We start from the raw sequence: 20,788 nt of genomic DNA, 5'->3' as shown, positions 1-20,788 counted from the left end.
TGTGCGTGTGTGGTGTGTGGGGAGCGGTAGTGTAGTGGTTAGCGTGCTGTCTGTGTGTCTGTGTGTGTGTGTCTGTCTGTGTGTGTGTTCTGTGTGTGTGTCTGCGTGTGTGGTGTGTGGGGAGCGGTAGTGTAGTGGTTAGCGTGCTGTCTTTGTGTCTGTCTGTGTCTGTCTGTGTGTTTCTGCGTGTGTCTGTGTGTGTGTGCGTCTGTGTGTGTGAGGAGCGGTGGGTGTAGTGGTTAACGCTACGCTGCGCTACCAACCCGGCGAACCGAGTTAGATTCCCGCTCATGGCCACCACCGATCAAGATTATTTGAACCTCACATAGGTCGACTCAGCCTCAAACGAGTAACTGGTGTGGCGTATTAACATCGCCACTGGGGAGACAAAGGCGGCCGGCCGTGGTGGATACAAGTCCCGGGCGAAGCCGGGTAGTACAGCTAGTACTGTAATAAATGTGTAGCGTCGGTGTCAGGCATTGTATATAGCATTGTTATGCACACTTACCTGTAGTAGCACACATGTGTCCATAGGGGGTGGTAACCCGGGATAGGCAGGATGAGCCGGGCCGTTGAGACACGAGGCTCTTCCAATCCCAAGAGAGGGGTTGGGGGGGATATTCCAGAGCCCCCTAGAGAGTTTAACACGTAGGCTTTCGCGACCAATATTATTCATAATCAACGTTTTTGGGTTAGATCGCGTTATTTATAATATTGGTCGCGAAAGCCTCTGTGTTAAACTGACTAACCTCTATGGGGAGGATAATTTTCTTAAAACCATGCCCGATGATGCTGGATGCAATTACCAGCGAAACGTCGTACTCAAAAATTGTAAATGTTGTGGTTTCACGCTTCAACACACCGGTGGGCTAAAGCAGTGAACTATTTGTCTTTTGTCAACGTGACATTTTTTTTGCTGATTGGCCGTGTCGGGTGGTGGAGGGTTACGACATTTATAAATAACGCGATCTAACCCAAAAACGTTTATTATGCCCCCTAGAGAATTCCAGTAGGGGGGCGTGGCCACGGATATAAAAGCCGGACCTCTGGACGAGTCTGGCAGTCTTCGTCAAGCTGAAGAAAGAAGACCAGTTAGGCTAGGACCCTGGGAACCCCCAGACCCGCCGTCCTTCTAAGGGCCGTGACCGAGTGGGCCAGTGGTCGGGACCAGAGGACCTTGGCTGGGTCGGGTCAGATAGCCTCCCCCTAGGACCCCTTAGCCGGATGAACGTGAGTGTCGTCCCAGTGGTTAGGACATGCTAGCCCGGAGGCTATACCTCCTTGGGTATCGGGTAGAGGGGCCGCTACCCCTCTGTGTTAGGGACCCGTGTATCCCGCAGTTGTATTGAATAAACGTGTGCCTCAAGCGCTCCGTCTCCGGTCTCCCTGAAACCCACTACAAATGTATTGTAAATGCAACATGAAATAACATGAAAAAAATGATGTTATATTTCACTTACCTTGAGTCGAACGGTTCACTGTCGTTATGCATCACAGAGGATGCTGGGACTAATTACATCTCGTGGAGGATCGCTCCACCGAGCAAAATAGTTCCGTGGTTCGGTTCGTAAGTACAACGGTATGTTTACAAGTTGGAGGCTTAAAAATAATGTCTTACGGTAGAGGTTCGTTCGTAAGTGCGGATGTTCGTAAGTTGTAAGTTTATATCTCGGGGACTGCCTTACACAGAGACCCATAGACTTCCAGAGGCTCAGACTTACACAGAGCCCCATAGACTTACACAAAACCCCATAGACTCACGGAGACTCATCGACTAAAACAGAGACCCACAGACTCACACAGAGCCCCATAGACTCACACAATAACCTATAGACTCATAGAAACCCACAGACTCACATAGAGACCCACTCACACAGAGACTCACAGACTCACAAAATCCTAAAAACTCACAGAAACCCACAGATTTCCAAAGAGAGCTATAGACTCACACAGAGACCTATTGACTTACATAATACCTTATATACGCACAGATGCCCATACTCACATAGAAACCCATAGACTCACACAGAGACCCACAGACTCACATCGAGACTTATAGACTCACAGAGACCCACAGACTCACACAGACCTATAGACTCATACAGATATGTATGTTGAATTTCTTTGCCCATAGACTTAGAGACCCATAGACTCACAAAGAGACCAGATACCCATTTCAGCACCATTGTAATGGTTTGCCATGTTACGATGCTATAGAAATTATTAATTAACACAAATGTAAACATTTAACGCATTTTCCATTGGAAACAATCAATAATAAGGTAATTTCCAGGGTTGTGTATATTTGACAGTATATTGCATAACTACAATGTTCACAAAATATTGGCACTGAATGAGTGGGGCGTGTGGGTCATTGTCTCTGGACATTTGTGAAAAAGAGCTTCATCACTCATCGGATTTCTCCAGTTTAAATAAAGATCTTGATTCTGTCGTGTTTCGCGACGATCAGAGTCCACTTTTGCTCAACGCTCCTTACACCGCTTGTCATCGATGAGAAACACCGTAGTAAATGCTGTACTGTATTGAATTCGTCACCTGTGATTTTTTTTTATATATGTACTAGGCCTGAAAATTATACATTTTCCTCCGTTTTCTGGAGGGTCACAAACGCAATTAATGGCAAAATTCGGCGAATTATCTGTAAAATTTACAATGAAATATATATCAAAGGTGTGTGTACATCTATTTCATTGTACGATCATATACATACAATGACATCTATTAAAATTCGAATCGCTTCAAAACATTGTTTCATCAACATTTAAGTTGGTTTCTGTGAACATCGTTCTTTGCAACGTGGAGCGAGCAGCAGCAGTCAGCGCCCGTGTGGGGTGTGGCCCGAACCGTCGCGTCCTCGGGCCCAGGGAGTGGCGATGGGTCTGTGATTCTAAACGTCTCGTACGAATGGCGAGGAATTGTCCGTCTTGTGTGAATACCATTCACGACAATCACCACGGCAGAGACACTAAAACAACAACACAGCATGCAGTTTAAAATTGTCACGTTATTTATAACAGATATACTGTGCTGGTCTCAAAACCCCCCTTTGCGTTATACTCGGTTCGATACCAAACGGTGACGATTCCCAGCTCCGAAGAACGTTCCCCCGTTTGGACTCGCGATGCGGGGAGAAGGTGCGCGCGAGATTATTGAAGAGATTGCAGAAAAAAAATTCTGAGCAGCGTGAGCAAGGAGGTGGACGACACCGATTGCACCCCGTGCATACCTGTCAACCCCTTATCAATGCCCCCCCCTACCTTATTACAGACCAATGCAGACCTAATTGGTCACCCCCGTGCCCTGATAAATCTCAACGTTCATCCTACAAAGTCACGTCACATGGGAGAAACGCAGACAAATAGACATAACATTTGTTTGCCCATATTGAAACGGCTGTACACCATATGGAACTGAAAATTCAATTTCCCCGTACAAGAATACGGATAAACTATATGGGTTGACAGGCAATGGCAGAGCCAGAATTTTCAGGTAGAGGGGGCAACCCCTCCAGCAATGAAACATTATAGTTGTTAGTAAGTAAGGACTTGCCCCTTGCTTTTTATTCGACGCGTGTGCGGCAAAGGCGCAGCCGTCGATCAAGGGTCGAATTCGAACCGCGTTGTGTGATCGGCATCGTGCTCGCTGAAGATGTTTGCCTTCAGGGAAGTCGTGTCCTGTATACGCAACTGCGCACAATTCTGCGAGTCACTTATAACTGCTTTGCCGTTACTTATTGCCAATTATGGACTCAGACTAATGTCCTATCATCTCATAGAGTCCATGGCACATACTATGCTACACAGTGGCAGTGGGAGGTCGCAAAATGCCGATTTATTACGAATAAACCCAATGATCTGATCGAAATTAGGGATTTCGATCTGAATATGGGGGGGGGGGGGGCAGATGCCACCCCACCCCCCCACTGGCTCCGCCAGTGTTGACAGGTATGCGACTATACACGACACTACTATACACTAGACCAGGGGTCGGCAACCTACGGCTCTGGAGCCGCATGCGGCTCTTTACAGGCTGCTTCTTGACGATATGTACAGTATGTACTCAGATGCATTGCGGCTCTTGAAATACTGAATTTTGTACCGAATTGGAAAGAAATGGCTCTTCTTGTTATTTTGGTTGCCGACCCCTGCACTAGACTATACACTACACTGCTATACACTACACTATACACCACTACACTACTCTACACTACACTACAATATACACTACACTACGATACACTACACTATACACCACAACACTACTATGCACTACACTACAATATACACTACACTACGATACACTACACTATACACCACTACACTACTATACACTACACTACGATACACTACACTATACACCACTACACTACTATACACTACACTATACACTACACTATACACTACACTACTATACACTACACTATACACCACGACTATACACTACACTACAATATACACTACACATCTATACACTATACACCACTACACAACTATACACTATACACCACTACACTACTTTACACTACACTATACACTACACAACTATACACTACACTATACACTACTATACACTATACACTACATTACACTACACTATACACCACTACACTACTATACACTACACTACTATACACTACACTATACACCACGACTATACACTACACTACAATATACACTACACAACTATACACTATACACCACTACACAACTATACACTATACACCACTACACTACTTTACACTACACTATACACTACACAACTATACACTACACTATACACTACACTACTATATACTATACACTACATTACTATACACTATACACCACTACACAACTATACACTATACACCACTACACTACTTTACACTACACTATACACTACACAACTATACACTATACACCACTACACAACTATACACTATACACCACTACACTACTTTACACTACACTATACACTACACAACTATACACTACACAACTATGCACTACACTACTATACACTACATTACTATACACTATACACCACTACACTGCTATACACTACACTACAATATACACTACACTATACACTACACAACTATACACTACACTACTATATACTACACTATACACCACGACTATACACTACACTATACACTACACAACTATACACTATACACCACTACACAACTATACACTATACACCACTACACTACTTTACACTACACTATACACTACACAACTATACACTACTATACACTACATTACTATACACTATACACCACTACACTGCTATACACTACACTACAATATACACTACACTATACACTACACTACTATACACTACACTAAACACTACACTGCTATACACTACACTACAATATACACTACACTATACACTACACTACAATATACACTGCACTATACACTACACTGCTATACACTACACTATACACTACACTACTATACACTATACACCACTACACTACTATACACTATACACCACTACACTATACACTACTATACACTACACTACTATACACTACACTACTATACACTACACTATACACTACACTACTATACACTACACTATACACTACTATACACTACACTATACACTACTATACACTACACTACTATACACTACACTATACACTACTATACACTACACTACTATACACTATACACCACTACACTATACACTACTATACACTACACTATACACTACACTACTATACACTACTATACACTACACTACTATACACTATACACTACACTATACACTACTATACACTACACTATACACTACTATACACTACACTACTATACACTATACACCACTACACTGCTATACATTGCTTGGCAGTGAAGGGATGGTCTGGTTTTGCCGTGCCTCGACCACCTTGGCGTTACCCAGCATCACCCTTCGTGAGCCTCGCACTCACCGATGACGCGTCCAGTGAGTCGCCTTTTGTCACCAAATGGTATATAATAGTTTACAACAACAAAAAATGTCAGGACGCAAACGTAATAACTTAACATTTAATTGTAACAACAACAATCACCCGAGTTACAGGGAACGGGCACGACGCTGTGCGCCGACAAGGATGATCCGCGCAGTCGCCTCTGCCGGGCAAACCGATCGCCACTTGGCCACACGTACAACGTCTATCGAGACGCATGACCATTGTTACCTTTCTAAAATTCGACATCGAAAATAGCTGCCGTGGTGTGACGCACGGCGCGCGCACTGGACTTGCCATCACGAGGATCGGCGGGTTTGATTCCATCTCCAGGCGCGCGCGAGTTAAATCAATGGGGGCACTTTTCTTAAGGGGCCGTCCATAAATGACGTCACGCGATTTTGGACGATTTTTTACCCCCCCCCCCATCGTCACAAAAAGTCAGATCCACCCTCAAATATGACGTCACAAAGCTCTGCCCCCCCCCTAAAAACAAAAACATGCTTCAAATCGCTTTAAACTATTGTCATTGTAGTGCGTATTTAATGTGGTGCTGCACTCTGATGTTGTAGGAGAAAACATTTATTAAAACGTCTATTTAATTAAGTAGAACGTGTTTTCTATATTTGTTTAAAGTTGCGCATTTTGATGTGACGTCACATTTCTCAACCCCCCCCCCTCGTCACATATCGTCACAAATGTCTGACCCCCCCCCCCCAGGTGCGTGACGTCATTTATGGACGGCCCCTAAACCCCCTCCCGCTTCTGTCCACCGAGTGGTATGGATGGTTACAGGGCGCGTGTGGTGGGGTAATGTGTGGGCGCGCCCACATCTTCCAGCTAGAATTATACTGAAAACCTCTGATGGCACTCCCCAAAACACGCGGTTTCACCACCCTGGGTAGAACAAAGACAGAGCAACGCAGCTCTCCTCGACCACAGCCTGCATCGTCCCTCGGGCACGCTGGGCCCGCTGTGCCCCTGGCAGTTCTAGAGCCGCGATGCGAGAAAAAACCAAACGAGAACCGTCCCCTTGTTCGTCGCGAAGAGTTATAAATAATCTCCCCTAGGCCAGCCACAGGGGGTGAAGCGAGGGGGGAGGTGGGGGCAGACTCCCTAGGGTCCCTGTTTGTGCGGCAAGTGTCGCTGCAGCGAGGACAAGACGCTGGCGAAGGGCCCTCCGAGGGGCTCCGGGACCCTCGGCGGGGGCCCTGCCCACGCCAGTGACTGCGGTCTGGGGCTCCCAGCAGACGAGGTCGCCGGCGTGGGCACGATCCCTTGGCTAAGCTCGCACGCCGCGGGCCCCGCGCCGGGCCCCGCGCCGGGCCCCGCGCTGGGCCCCGTGCTGTCCGGCACCGGCGCTTTGGCCTCCCTGATCCCCGCTCCGGCCGCGTCGGGCTCCTCGCCTCCCGGTGTGCGCGCCCCGTGCTGCGCGCCGCCTTTGGCCGCCGCGGCTGCGCGCTCTTGCTTGCGGAACTTTGCGCGGCGGTTCTGGAACCAAACCTGGGACGGAGGGAACGATGCGCAACAACTAAGTCACCAACGGCACGAGCTCGCACAAGCCACACCGCACAACGAGCACACGACAGTAACAGGCGCCATTCGCCGCTAAGTAGCGGTGAAGTCACTTGCGCCAGGCTAGGTGAACTTTGAGGTCACGTGAAGTGTCGAAGGCTCGTTGACACAAGGTCACGGGGGAGACCCAGGTGTTATGGGTTGACTGATATGACTGGCAGATGCAACACCTGTGCTCCCCACAGCACAAAATCCCTGCCCTTTAGCCACCCGGCCCTCCACCCGCTATTTTGAGCGTCGCGCCTCCGTTCTGCATTGTTGGAGGGTGACTGCCTCCAACCTTCTGTAACTGCATCAGCCTATCTCTTCTCTAGCCCATGCCGCCACTCGTTCTGTGGGGGCAAACAATCTGCTTGGGCATGTTGTGGAGGGGCCTGTGGGCTACATCACCCAGCCAACGCAGGCTCGCCTGCTGGAAGAGCTCACTGATGAATGAGTGTCCAGATCTTTTTAAGATCTTAGAGATTCTCACACAATCTAGCCTGGTTAAACCAAGGATGGATCGTAGGCAGATCAGCCTAAATGTTTCAAACCAATGTAAATGACCCATCAGAGGGGTCCACGTGTCGCAAGCATAGAGACGAGAGAGAGCATAACTGTGGCCGAGAAGACCAAAAGCTTCAAGCAGAGTGACAGGCTAGCAAGCTTCCACATCGTTACACAGCAAGAAATACAAATACAAAGAACCCCGTATAGCCTTGATATACTGTTGGGGCAAGTGCTGTTAGTGAGCACCTATGAAGGCCAGCACGGCACTGGTGTTGGCCGTGAGCGGGAATCGAACTCTAGCGACCAGGTTTGCAGCGCAGCGCGTTTACCACGACGCCACCGCTCCCCACACAAACAGGTACAGATACATACACACACAGGTACACACACAGGCACACAAGACAAAGATCCCCCGTATAGCCTGAACAGACTGTTGGGGCAAGTGCTGTTAGTGAGCACCTATGAAGGCCGGCACGGCACACGAGTGATGATGTTTACTACACACCGCACCAGGTACTCATTTGAGGCCGAATCGATCTAGGGCAGGCCTAGGACCGGTTCACATAATCGTCACCGGTGTTGGCCGTGATCAGAATTCGAACTCGGGTGGCCGGGTTCGTAGCGCAGCGCGCTAACCGCTACACCACCGCTCCCCACAGGTACAAACAAAGACAAAGATCCCCGTATAGCCTGTAACAGGCTGGTGGGGCAAGTGCTGTTATCGAGCACCTCCCACAGGAACACACACGAGCGAGTATGCTGTGTCAACCTAAGCGGGACTCCACTACGGCACGACAACCACAAGCTGGCGGTTGATTGTGAAGGTGTTGTGCTGACGTTCCTGTCGGTCTTGAGATGGTGGTGGTGTTGAGCATAGGTGGTGCTGGTGTTGAGTATAGGTGGTGGTGGTGGTGTTGAGTATAGGTGGTGCTGGTGTTGAGTATAGGTGGTGGTGGTGTTGAGTGCTGGTGGTCGTGTTGAGTATAGGTGCTGGTGTTGAGTATAGGTGATGGTGATGCTGGTGTTGAGGTGGTAGTGGTGGTGTTTGTGTTGAGGTGGTAGTGGTGGTGTTGAGGTGGTAGTGGTGATGGAGGTGGTAGTGGTGTTTGTGTTGAAGTGGTAGTGGTGTCGAGGTGGTAGTGGTGGGGTGGTCTTGAGGTGGTAATTGTGGTAGTGGTGGTGGTGGTGGTGTTGAGGTAATAGTAGGGGTGGTGTCGAGGTGGTAATGGTGGTGGAGGTGCTAGTGTTGGTGGTGTTGGGGTGGTATTGGTGGTGGTGTTGATGTGGTATTGGTGTTGAGGTGGTAGTGGTGGGGTAGTGTTGAGGTGGTAGTGGTGGGGTGGTCTTGAGGTGGTAATTGTGGTAGTGGTGGTGGTGGTGTTGAGGTAATAGTAGGGGTGGTGTCGAGGTGGTAATGGTGGTGGAGGTGCTAGTGTTGGTGGTGTTGGGGTGGTATTGGTGGTGGTGTTGATGTGGTATTGGTGTTGAGGTGGTAGTGGTGGGGTAGTGTTGAGGTGGTAGTGGTGGGGTGGTCTTGAGGTGGTAATTGTGGTAGTGGTGGTGGTGGTGTTGAGGTAATAGTAGGGGTGGTGTCGAGGTGGTAATGGTGGTGGAGGTGCTAGTGTTGGTGGTGTTGGGGTGGTATTGGTGGTGGTGTTGATGTGGTATTGGTGTTGAGGTGGTAGTGGTGGGGTAGTGTCGAGGTGGTAGTGGTGGGGTGGTGTTGAGGTGGTAGTAGTAGTTGTGGTGATGTTGAGGAGGTGGTAGTAGTAGTTGTGGTGGTAGCAGCGTGCCCATCCAGCCTGCCCCACCTGCACGCGCGCCTCCGTGAGGTCTATGCCGAGCGCGAGCTCCTCCCGTGTGTAGATGTCGGGGTAGTGAGTCTCGGCGAACACGCGCTCCAGCTCGCGCAGCTGCGCGCTCGTGAACGTCGTGCGGATGCGGCGCTGCTTCCGCTTCTCGGCCAAAGATCCCGGCTCCCCGAACAACTTGTAGGGGACTGGTTGGGGTGGGGGGGGGGGCACGCGAGACAACCCGTCAGACTGGAGACAACGGGCAAGGAGACCGCTTGTCGGGAGTGAACACGCGGGGAAGTAGCCACAGACGTGGAATTGCATCAACTCCTGCGCAACTGGACGCTCGTGCATGGCACCCACGTGCCGGCCTGAGAGGCGTCACCATCTGGGTTGGGGGTGGGGGCAGAGCTACAACCACGCGCGATCCGTGCCAAGGGTGGGAAAACCCCGATTTTTGTTGGCAAATTTTATTGGGGTTATTGGTTTTATTTTTTAAAATAAACCCGATTTTGTCGAAAAAATACATGGTTTTAATCCGGCAAGTCAAGTTGTCGTCTATCGGCGCCAGAGTCATTGGATTCGCTGTCCTCTGCGATCATCTCAGCCACGCCGTCGAAGAAGGCGTGTGCATGTTGCTCTTGATGAAGACGACGAGCTTCTCCACCGACTTCACGCTCGGGCTGTTCCTCAGCTTGGAGTGAACGAAGGCCGTGGTGGAGAAGTTCCTCTCGGATGCGGCGCTGGACGTGGCGATGCTGGACAGCTTGACGGCGCGATCTTTTGCAGCTCGGGCCACTCACTTCCATAGGACAGCCAGGACTCCATCGGCGTCTTGCGACCTTTCACCATCATCTTGTAGCGCGACGTGCTGTTTGTCTTCTCTTTGGTGGGGGCTATAATTATAGGGATTAACAGGCAATAAAACCGAATAAAACCGGATGTTTGGCCATCGGAGATGATCGGATTTTTTTTATTAAAACCATGAAAAACCCGATGCTGCCAGCCTTGGTCCGTGCTGATTCGGGGGTTCCCCCACCCACCCAACACCCAAAGCCACCGAGAATAGAAATGAGTCAAGCATCCCCATCACGAACTCGCTCATTGCAAACCTCTTGAGACTGCTCAGGCCTGGAGGTGTCAAGGGCAAGGAACGAGCAGGAGGCGGCGTGGAGAATAGCGCGGCAGAGACAGAAAGAGAGGGGGGTGGGGTAGAGGGCGAGGTGAGGAGAGGGGCTCAGGTGGGCAGAGCGGCGCAGGTGGAGAGAGGTGTGCAGGTGAAGCTCGCGGGTTTGTCTCGGTGAATGTCCCGTGCGGAGGCGCCCGGGAAGAACGCGGTGCCTGACCGATCTAATTAACCGTGCAACTATTAGATTCCTCGGTTTAATTTGGCGGTTAAGTAGCGGGATTAAGTGTGTCGTATATACCGTGTGCGCTCCTCCCATCGTGCCGTTTGCCAGCCGCGCAGCACGAAAGGTATTCGCTTGCTCTCGCTAGCTCGATTTGCGGGCAGCGGCTTCGAGACGATTGTTGCCGCGGTTGGGCGAAGGGCGGCGCTTCAAAGCGGCGAGGAGCGTGGGGCTGGTGGGGGAGCGCACGGTGGCCTGGGCTCCGCATTCTGGACGGATAAGGACCTGGTCTAGTGTCATAGCGAGTGGTGGTGTCTGTGCTAGTGGTGTGGTCAGTGTAAGTGGTGGGGTCAATGCTAGTGGTGGGGTCAGTGTTAATGGTGGGGTCAGTGTAGTGGTGATAGTGGTGCGGTCAGTGATAGTGGTGGGGTTAGTGCGAATGGTGGGGTCAGTGTGAGTGGTGGGGTCAGTACTAGTGGTGGGGTCAGTGTGAGTGGTGGGGTCAGTGCTAGTGGTGGGGTCAGTGCTAGTGGTGGGGTCAGTGTGAGTGGTGGTGTAAGTGGTGGGGTCAGTGTGAATGGTGGGGTCAGTGTGAGTGGTGGTGTAAGTGGTGGGGTCAGTGTGAGTGGTGGGGTCAGTGTGAGTGGTGGTGTAAGTGGTGGGGTTAGTGCGAGTGGTGGGGTCAGTGTGAGTGGTGGGGTCAGTACTAGTGGTGGGGTCAGTGTGAGTGGTGGTTTTAGTGGTGGGGTCAGAGTTAGTAGTTGGGTCAGTGCTCGTGTTGGGATCATTCCTAATGGTGGGATCAGTGCTCGTGTTGGGATCATTCCTAATGGTGGGATCAGTGCTAGTGGTGGGGTCAGTATTAGTGGTGGAATCAGTGCTAATGGTGGGGTCAGTGTGAGCGGTTGGATCAGAGCTAGTGGTGGGGTCAGTGTTAGTGGTGGGATCAATGTTAGTCGTAGGGTCAGTGCTAGTCGTAGGGTCAGTGTACGTGGTGGGGTCAGAGTTAGTAGTGTGGGTCAGGGTTAGTGGTGGGGTCAGTGTGAGTGATGGAGTCATTGTTAGTGGTGAGGTCAGTGTGAGAGGTGGTGTTAATGGTGGAGTCAGTGTAGGTAGTGGGGTCGGTGTGAGTGGCAGGGTCAGTGTTAATGATAGGGTCAGTGTTAGTGGTGGCGTCAGTGTTAGTGATAGGGTCAGTGTTAGTGGTGGGATCAGTGTTAGTCGTGGGGTCAGAGTTAGTGGTGGGGTCAGTGTAAGCGGTGGTGAGATCACTGCTAGTGGTGGGGTCACTGCTAGTGGTGGGGTCAGTGCGAGTAGTGGGGTCAGTGTTAGTGGTGAGGTCAGTATTAGTGGAGGGGTTAGTGTTAGTCGTGGGGTCAGTGTTAGTGGTGGGATCAGTGTTAGTGGTGAGGTCAGTACTAGTGGTGGGATCAGTGTTAGTCGTGGGGTCAGTGTTAGTGGTGAGGTCAGTGTTAGTGGTGAGGTCAGTACTAGTGGTGGGATCAGTGTTAGTCGTGGGGTCAGTGTTAGTGGTGAGGTCAGTATTAGTGGTGTGGTTAGTGTTAGTCGTGGGGTCAGTGTTAGTGGTGGGATCAGTGTTAGTCGTGGGGTCAGTGCTAGTGGTGGGGTCAGTATTAGTGGTGTGGTTAGTGTTAGTCGTGGGGTCAGTGTTAGTGGTGGGATCAGTGTTAGTCGTGGGGTCAGTGCTAGTGGTGAGGTCAGTATTAGTGGTGTGGTTAGTGTTAGTCGTGGGGTCAGTGTTAGTGGTGAGGTCAGTGTTAGTGGTGGGATCAGTGTTAGTCGTGGGGTCAGTGTTAGTGGTGAGGTCAGTATTAGTGGTGGGGTCAGTGCTAGTGGTGGGGTCAGTATTAGTGGTGGGGTCAGTGTTAGTCGTGGGGTCAGTGTGAGTGGTGCGATCAGTACTAATGGTAAGGTCAGTGTAAGCAGTGGTGAGATCAGTGTTAGTGTTGGGGTCACTGTTAGTGGTGGGGTCAGTGCGAGTAGTGGGGTCAGTGCTAGTGTTGGGGTCACTGCTAGTGGTGGGGTCACTGCTAGTGGTCGGGTCAGTGTAAGTGGTTGGGTCAGTGTGAGTGGTGGTGTTAGTGGTGGGGTCAGAGTTAATGGTGGGATCAGTATTAGTGGTGAGGTCACTGCTAGTGGTGAGGTCACTGCTAGTAGTGCGGTCAGTGTAAGTGGTTGGGTCAGTGTGAGTGGTCGTGTTATTGGTGGGGTCAGTGTAAGCGGTGGGATCAGTCTACGTGGTGGAGGTCAGTGCTAGTGGTGGACATTAACCAGGACGAGCGCGTTCTTACCCGAGCTGTAGGTGGGCGTGAGCGACTCACGCAGCGCGCCCATGCCTGGTCCCCACGCCGTCCTCAGCGGCGGGTACTGGAACCCGCCGGGCTGCGCGCACGGACTCAAGTCGACGTACGCGGACGGGAGCCCCGCGGAGTCCACGCCGCTGTGAATCGGCGCGTCGTAGCCGGCGCTGCTGTGGAGGAACGGGTAATCCATGGCGAACATGTGTGCACCACCACCACCACCGCCAGCAGCAGCAGCAGCACGCCGGGAACGCGCCGTGCCGAGACGCGGAGCGCGTGGCACCCGCTCGCGCCGCGCGCTTTAAATGGCCCGCGGTGACGTGACGTCACCGCTCAGGGAGGCCCTCCTCCTCCTGCTGCTGCTGCTGTTCATTCCCCCTCCAACCTCTCCATCTTCAACTCTACACTCTCAACTCACCACTCTCTACCCTCACTTTCGATTCGCCACTACCACCCACAACTCGCCACTCTCCACTCGAACCACTCTCAATTCACCACTCTCCACCCTCAACTCACCAATCTCTGCCCTCAACTCACCACTATCCACTCTCCACTCTCAATTCACCACTCTTCACTCTCGAGCGTCAACTCACCACGATCCACCCTCAACTCTCAACTCACCACTCTCCACTCTCAACTCACCACTCTTCACTCTCGACCGTCAACTCACCACCCTCAACTCTCAACTCACCACGATCCACCCTCAACTCACCACTCTTCACTCTCGAGCGTCAACTCACCACCCTCAACTCTCAACTCACCACTATCCACTCTCAACTCACCACTCTTCACTCTCGAGCGTCAACTCACCACCCTCAACTCTCAACTCACCACTCCGCACTCTCAATTCACCACGATCCACCCTCAACTCACCTCTCTCCACTCTCCATCTTCAACTCACCACTCTGCGCCCTCAACCCACCACCTCTCCACCTCTGTAACCTTTAAATCGCCGTCCTTCACTCAGCATCAAATCTTACCACCATTCGTCTCCATTCTCAACTCAACCCCCGTCCCCTTCCACTATCTACGCAGACTCGTGCTCCCTGCGTGGCTGGGAAGCTTTGCGATGGAGGAGCTCGCTGGGAAGGTTGCGATGATCGGCCAGAAAGTGCAGAGTTTTTCTTTTTAAACGAGGATGGTTCTCTCTGTGAATTGTAAGTGCCTGGAAGGACGCCTCGTGACGGATTCGTTCATTCTCGCGCTTCGCTACCGTCAGCTTCGTTTCGCCCTTCAACCTCGATACAAATCAAACACAGGACTGATTAAGAACGAGGATGCGGCGTAGGGGCTTTTACAATTCCACTGAAACCTAAACATTTATAATGTCTTCACTTGGCTCCCATGAGCCTTGATTGAAACCCACTTAAACTTTATAATTTTGTATATGCCGTCAGTTTCTGTGTTTTGAGTATGTTCGCTTCAATGTAAGAAAACAGACACACAGAATGACACGTGAAATGTATCAAAATTAATTGTGATTAAATACAATTGTCACCATTGACAGTGTATTGAGAGTCTACCTCTGTCACCTATTGTGGTTCCATCTTTCCCCTCCAGGGCTACATTTGTAAATTGTTTCCATGCTGCCATCACTTGTGGTGACACCTGCAATCTTTTTGTTGCCACTGCTCTCCGATATTTTCTCACTGTTTTCCTGCTCGCTTACAGAATCGTGCATTTAAACGTTGGTTCAGCATCTCCATCTCTTTACCTATCTCCTCTTCCTCAACTTGCTGTGTGCTTTCTAACCTTTCCTCCCACTTTAAACTCATTATCCGTTCAAAATCAACGTGTCATCGTCGTGACCAAAAGCCGGCGATGTCACCACCACCACTCATCGCCACTCATCGCCAACGCATTCTCCCACTCCGCCAGATCGCCCCGCAGCTGCACGGGAGTGGCAGCGGCCTCCGAGATCTGCCCCTCACGGCCCCCCCGTGTCTTCTCTCCCTGATGGCCCCCCAGTGGCTGCTCTCCCTGATGGCCCCCCAGTGTCTGCTCTCCCTGACGGCCCCCCAGTGGCTGCTCTCCCTGACGGCCCCCCAGTGTCTGCTCTCCCTGATGGCCCCCCAGTGTCTGCTCTCCCTGACGGCCCCCCTGCGTCTGCTCTCCCTGACGGCCCCCCAGTGTCTGCTCTCCCTGATGGGCCCCCAGTGTCTGCTCTCCCTGACGGCCCCCCTGCGTCTGCTCTCCCTGATGGCCCCCCTGCGTCTGCTCTCCCTGATGGCCCCCCTGTGTCTGCTCTCCCTGACGGACCCCCAGTATCTGCTCTCCCTGACGGCCCCCCAGTGTCTTCTCTCCCTGATGGCCCCCCAGTGTCTTCTCTCCCTGATGGCCCCCCTGCGTCTGCTCTCCTTGACGGACCCCCAGTATCTGCTCTCCCTGATGGCCCCCCAGTGTCTGCTCTCCCTGATGGCCCCCCAGTGTCTGCTCTCCCTGACGGCCCCCCAGTGTCTGCTCTCCCTGATGGCCCCCCAGTGTCTGCTCTCCCTGACGGCCCCCCAGTGTCTGCTCTCCCTGATGGCCTCCCAGCGTCTTCTCTCCCTGATGGCCCCCCAGTGTCTGCTCTCCCCGACGGCCCCCCAGTGTCTTCCCTGATGGCCCCCCAGTGTCTGCTCTCCCTGATGGCCCCCCAGTGTCTGCTCTCCCTGACAGCCCCCCAGTGTCTGCTCTCCCTGGCGGCCCCCCAGTGTCTGCTCTCCCTGGCGGCCCCCCAGTGTCTGCTCTTCCTGGCGGCCCCCCAGTGTCTTCTCTCCCTGACGGCCCCCCAGTGTCTTCTCTCCCTGACGGCCCCCCAGTGTCTTCTCTCCCTGACGGCCCCCCAGTGTCTGCTCTTCCTGGCGGCCCCCCAGTGTCTTCTCTCCCTGACAGCCCCCCAGTGTCTGCTCTCCCTGGCGGCCCCCCAGTGTCTGCTCTTCCTGGCAGCCCCCCAGTGTCTTCTCTCCCTGACGGCCCCCCAGTGTCTGCTCTTCCTGGCGGCCCCCCAGTGTCTGCTCTTCCTGACGGCCCCCCAGTGTCTTCTCTCCCTGACGGTCCCCCAGTGTCTGCTCTCCCTGACGGCCCCCCAGTGTCTGCTCTCCCTGGCGGCCCCCCAGTGTCTGCTCTCCCTGACGGTCCCCCAGTGTCTGCTCTCCCTGGCGGCCCCCCAGTGTCTGCTCTCCCTGACGGCCCCCCAGTGTCTTCTCTCCCTGACGGCCCCCCAGTGTCTGCTCTCCCTGGCGGCCCCCCAGTGTCTTCTCTCCCTGACGGCCCCCCAGTGTCTGCTCTTCCTGGCGGCCCCCCAGTGTCTTCTCTCCCTGACAGCCCCCCAGTGTCTGCTCTCCCTGGCGGCCCCCCAGTGTCTGCTCTTCCTGGCGGCCCCCCAGTGTCTTCTCTCCCTGACAGCCCCCCAGTGTCTGCTCTCCCTGGCGGCCCCCCAGTGTCTTCTCTCCCTGACGGTCCCCCAGTGTCTGCTCTTCCTGGCGGCCCCCCAGTGTCTGCTCTTCCTGACGGCCCCCCAGTGTCTTCTCTCCCTGGCGGCCCCCCAGTGTCTTCTCTCCCTGACGGCCCCCCAGTGTCTGCTCTCCCTGGCGGCCCCCCAGTGTCTGCTCTCCCTGACGGCCCCCCAGTGTCTGCTCTCCCTGATGGTCCCCCAGTGTCTGCTCTCCCTGACAGCCCCCCAGTGTCTGCTCTCCCTGACAGCCCCCCAGTGTCTGCTCTCCCTGGCGGCCCCCCAGTGTCTGCTCTCCCTGACGGCCCCCCAGTGTCTGCTCTCCCTGACGGCCCCCCAGTGTCTTCTCTCCCTGACAGCCCCCCAGTGTCTGCTCTCCCTGACAGCCCCCCAGTGTCTGCTCTCCCTGACGGCCCCCCAGTGTCTGCTCTCCCTGACGGCCCCCCAGTGTCTGCTCTCCCTGACGGCCCCCCAGCGTCTGCTCTCCCTGACGGCCCCACAGTGTCTGCTCTCCCTGACGGCCCCCCAGTGTCTGCTCTCCCTGACGGCCCCCCAGCGTCTGCTCTCCCTGACGGCCCCACAGTGTCTGCTCTCCCTGACGGCCCCCCAGCCTCTGCTCTCCCTGACGGCCCCCCAGCGTCTACTCTCCCTGACGGCCCACACAGTGTTTGCTCTCAGGTCTGCGCTGCCCATGGTCGCCGCACTCGCTGGGACCGCTCCGGTGCCGGCCTCGGTAACCGATCTCCCCCATTCCCACACACGCGCCCTGCCCAGCGAAGCCGTGTTTGCCTAACACCATATTTCACGAAACTCACGTGTCCTGTTTTCCACCAGACTTCTGTATGGCGTCTTCTGTCTTGCTACGAAATTCCCAACATTTGTGTCAGGCACCTACATTTCAAATCCCAATAACTTCTCTTGGAGCTGCTAGGGTCCAACTCGCTGATCTGCAGTCAAACAGATATCCTTCCACCTCATACACCCTTTCATTTACACGCAGACTCACCTCTCTTATCTTCCAAAGTGGTTTCCACAGTCCTATACCATCTCAGCCTTCACTCCTCTTACCGGGAGCGAAGTCTGTGAGGTACTACAGGAACCCCGTTTCTACCGACATCAACTTTGCTTTGGGAACACCGACGGCCCCAGCGTTTGGACTCAGTTGCCGAAGACCTCCAACAGCTGCATTGCTCCAGCCAAGGTGCTAGCCAATAAACATGCATCCTCTGCACACACATTCACCTCACCTGTGTGAATTCCCGGGTTTTCTACACCATCAACCAAATTAATGCTATTAGCGAATACAGTCACGTAGCATTAAGCATGGCAGACTGTATACGTATGTTGAACTTCTTTCGCACCGTCGGTTGCCAACCGTGCTCATCGGAGGCCGACATCGTCCTAACATCAAACTGTGCTGATGCCTCACCTTGTGTATATTTACGTGTGCGTGTGTTATCAATGTACATGACTCCGTAGCCAAGGGGTTCTAGTCTGACGCTTGGTGGACAAGGTCAATGGACCAGAGAATCTAAATGGGAAAATGGAACAAAAAGAAAACCCATTCTGGCTGGATCATTGCCCATCAGAAAAAGGACCGTATTTCCATGGCAAGTTTGCAACTGCGTTTGGAACAGTAGCAAGAGTTCTAAAATGAAGTCTGGGTTCTATAGACTGTGAGCTGGTAAATCGCCTTTGTGCGACCGTTCGATGTATGTTGATATTCTTTTGAACCCTACGTAGCAAACCGTGCTCATCGATGGCCTTTATGGGCAGGCAGCAGCTGACCACGTGCTCCGGTGTTCTGCCCCACAGTCGCAGATGTTAAAACCCCAAAGGACTATATATATCCCAATATTTACACAAACACAAAGGCAGCATTTTTCACTGATGTCTATATTTTATTTTCGTAAGAATATACAATGGCTGTGATTGGAATGAACAGTGTCAGGACATGGACACACGAACCAACAAGCATTCCTGGTGGAGCAGAGGTCTCCGCATGGCCTCTGGCATCCAGGCCAATGGGAACCCATCACCACATTCGCAAATGTAGCCCTACAACCCGACCGATGAAACAGCTGTTGACAAGACTTCAGTTGGACACGTTGTTTGCGAGACATTCGCACTTCGCCCCAGAAAGTTCCTTGATGCCGTACTACTCCTGACGCAATCATCTGACTCGACAAACTCAACATAAACACAGTTGTTGCTCTACATCAACATCAGCCATACGAAGATGTAATCACCAGCACTTTAACTTTCGTACAGAGCTCCATCGCCCAATAAGCAGAGAGCACATGCTGAGTCGTATGATGTGATCACTCGGTGGATTTCCACTTGTGTGCCTGCTGCATAGCTGAGTAGAAGCTAAAGGGGTTCCGATTAGTCTAAAAAGGTCGAATGTGATTCCCTGCTCAATTGAGCATTGAGGTGGTGCTCATCTTCTCCTTACAGCACTAAGCTAATGGTGGAAATTCGACATTTATATCCATCACTTCCCCATAAAGGAATACTCATTTTATCGCCTCCAGAGGGAGGGATAATGTACCAAGTCGACCCCCCAACGAGGATGTGAACTCGCAACCTCCCGATGCGAGCCACCCGCTCGCTCTGCCGTTGAGTGGCGTGGCCGCCGTATCGGTGGTGCAGCCTCACAGCCACGACGGCGCTGTCACCAACAGGACACGTTCTCGGGCTCCAGGGGCACGTGGACATCGAGGAGCCGTGCGCCCTCCCCACCCTCCTCAAGCAACTCCAGGCGCAGGGTGCGCGTCGCCGTTGTCGCCGCCGTCGCGCCCACACGGCCACCGGACGCCGCTCGGACTCTCAGTGCGCAGCCCCGGGGAAGCAGCCCACGCTCGAATGCGGTGGCCAGCAGTGAGACGAGCCGACGCTCCACCTGCTCGCCACACGCACACGCGCCCCGCGGTCTCGTCACGCGGCAGCGGTGGGGTCAACCGGCAGTGTGCGTGCGTGTGTGAATGAGGACGTGCGTGAGTGAGGGTGTGTGTGGGTGAGGTGCGGTAGTGTAGAAGTTAGCACGCTGCACTTTGAACCCGGTGACCCGAATTCGATTCCCACTCATGGCCTACACCAGTGACGATTATCTGTACCTCATCTGTACCGGTCCTGAGCCTTCCTAGGTCGACTCAGCCTCAAATGAGTACCTGGTGTGGTGCGTAAACATTGCCACTGGGGAGACAAAGGCGGCCGGGTGTGGTACTGGCCACCCACCCCCTTGTGTGCTGTTCTGGCCTTACCCCAACAGTCTGTTAAAGCTATACGGGGGGATCTTTGTCTTTTATGAGGGTGTGTGAGAGGGTGTGTGAATGAATGTGAGAGGGTTTGTGGGCGACTGTCAGTGTGGGAAGGTGTGCGAGTCACCCTGATTTTATTCGCTCAATAAAGCCTTTCCACCCACAACCACTACTGACGTTACTTGGCTAGGTTGGACCCCCATTTGGCGCCGTACACCCACGGCGAGGAGGACACGGGGTCTATGCCGCAAGCGACCTGCTGGGTGCGCCTCACCCCCAGCCGCATCACGTATGTCATGGCGCGAGTGTCGATATGATGAGCCACTGCCCACCCCATTTCCCCGAGTGTCCCCTGACAGGTGGAGGTGGGCTCAGGATTGAGGGCGACTGCGGTCAGCACACGAGCCTCCTTTCCCAAACTCGTGTTCATCTTGAGTTGCGTATGAGTGCCTACAAAGATCGGCAGGGCATGAGGCAGTGGGTGGCCAGCATCACGCCTGGGCCTTTTTGTATCCCGACTAGTGCAGTTTAGACACTGCACCAGGAGCTCATTTTATTCTGAGTCAACCTAGGGGAGGCCCAGGACCGGTTCAGATATTCGTCACT

General features: G+C 52.9%; 2 protein-coding genes across 2 annotated transcripts in view; both read right to left on the bottom strand.

Moving 5' to 3' along the window:
- Positions 1–6,724: 6,724 nt before the first annotated feature.
- LOC133340335 (paired mesoderm homeobox protein 2B-like) lies at positions 6,725–13,737 on the bottom strand. Its single transcript, XM_061548478.1, has 3 exons — positions 13,481–13,737; positions 9,838–10,025; positions 6,725–7,465 (listed from the first exon to the last, which is right to left on the bottom strand). The coding sequence occupies exons 1-3, from the start codon at positions 13,689–13,691 to the stop codon at positions 7,079–7,081; spliced, it is 786 nt and encodes a 261-aa protein (XP_061404462.1). The 5' UTR covers positions 13,692–13,737; the 3' UTR covers positions 6,725–7,078.
- A 5,072-nt stretch (positions 13,738–18,809) lies between these two features.
- Positions 18,810–20,788, bottom strand: part of CLPB (ClpB family mitochondrial disaggregase) — a 35,621-nt gene continuing 33,642 nt past the window's right edge. The window contains 1 exon segment of the mRNA XM_061548038.1: positions 18,810–19,824. Within this exon segment, the coding sequence (XP_061404022.1) occupies positions 19,597–19,824 (228 nt within the window). The 3' untranslated portion in view covers positions 18,810–19,596.

Source organism: Lethenteron reissneri, chromosome 9, assembly GCF_015708825.2.
Source record: "Lethenteron reissneri isolate LAM-NWPU_2019-01 chromosome 9, ASM1570882v1, whole genome shotgun sequence".
NCBI lineage: Eukaryota > Metazoa > Chordata > Hyperoartia > Petromyzontiformes > Petromyzontidae > Lethenteron > Lethenteron reissneri.
This window is presented reverse-complemented; position numbering and strand designations above follow the sequence as displayed.

Excerpts from the sequence above, each read along its gene's own strand:
- LOC133340335 (XM_061548478.1), bottom strand. The coding sequence starts at position 13,691 with ATGTTCGCCATGGATTACCCGTTCCTCCACAGCAGCGCCGGCTACGAC. Across the intron at positions 10,026-13,480 it reads CACGCCCACCTACAGCTCGG|TCCCCTACAAGTTGTTCGGG; the intron begins GTAAGAACGCGC and ends CACCCCAACCAG. Across the intron at positions 7,466-9,837 it reads TCACGGAGGCGCGCGTGCAG|GTTTGGTTCCAGAACCGCCG; the intron begins GTGGGGCAGGCT and ends CCTCCGTCCCAG.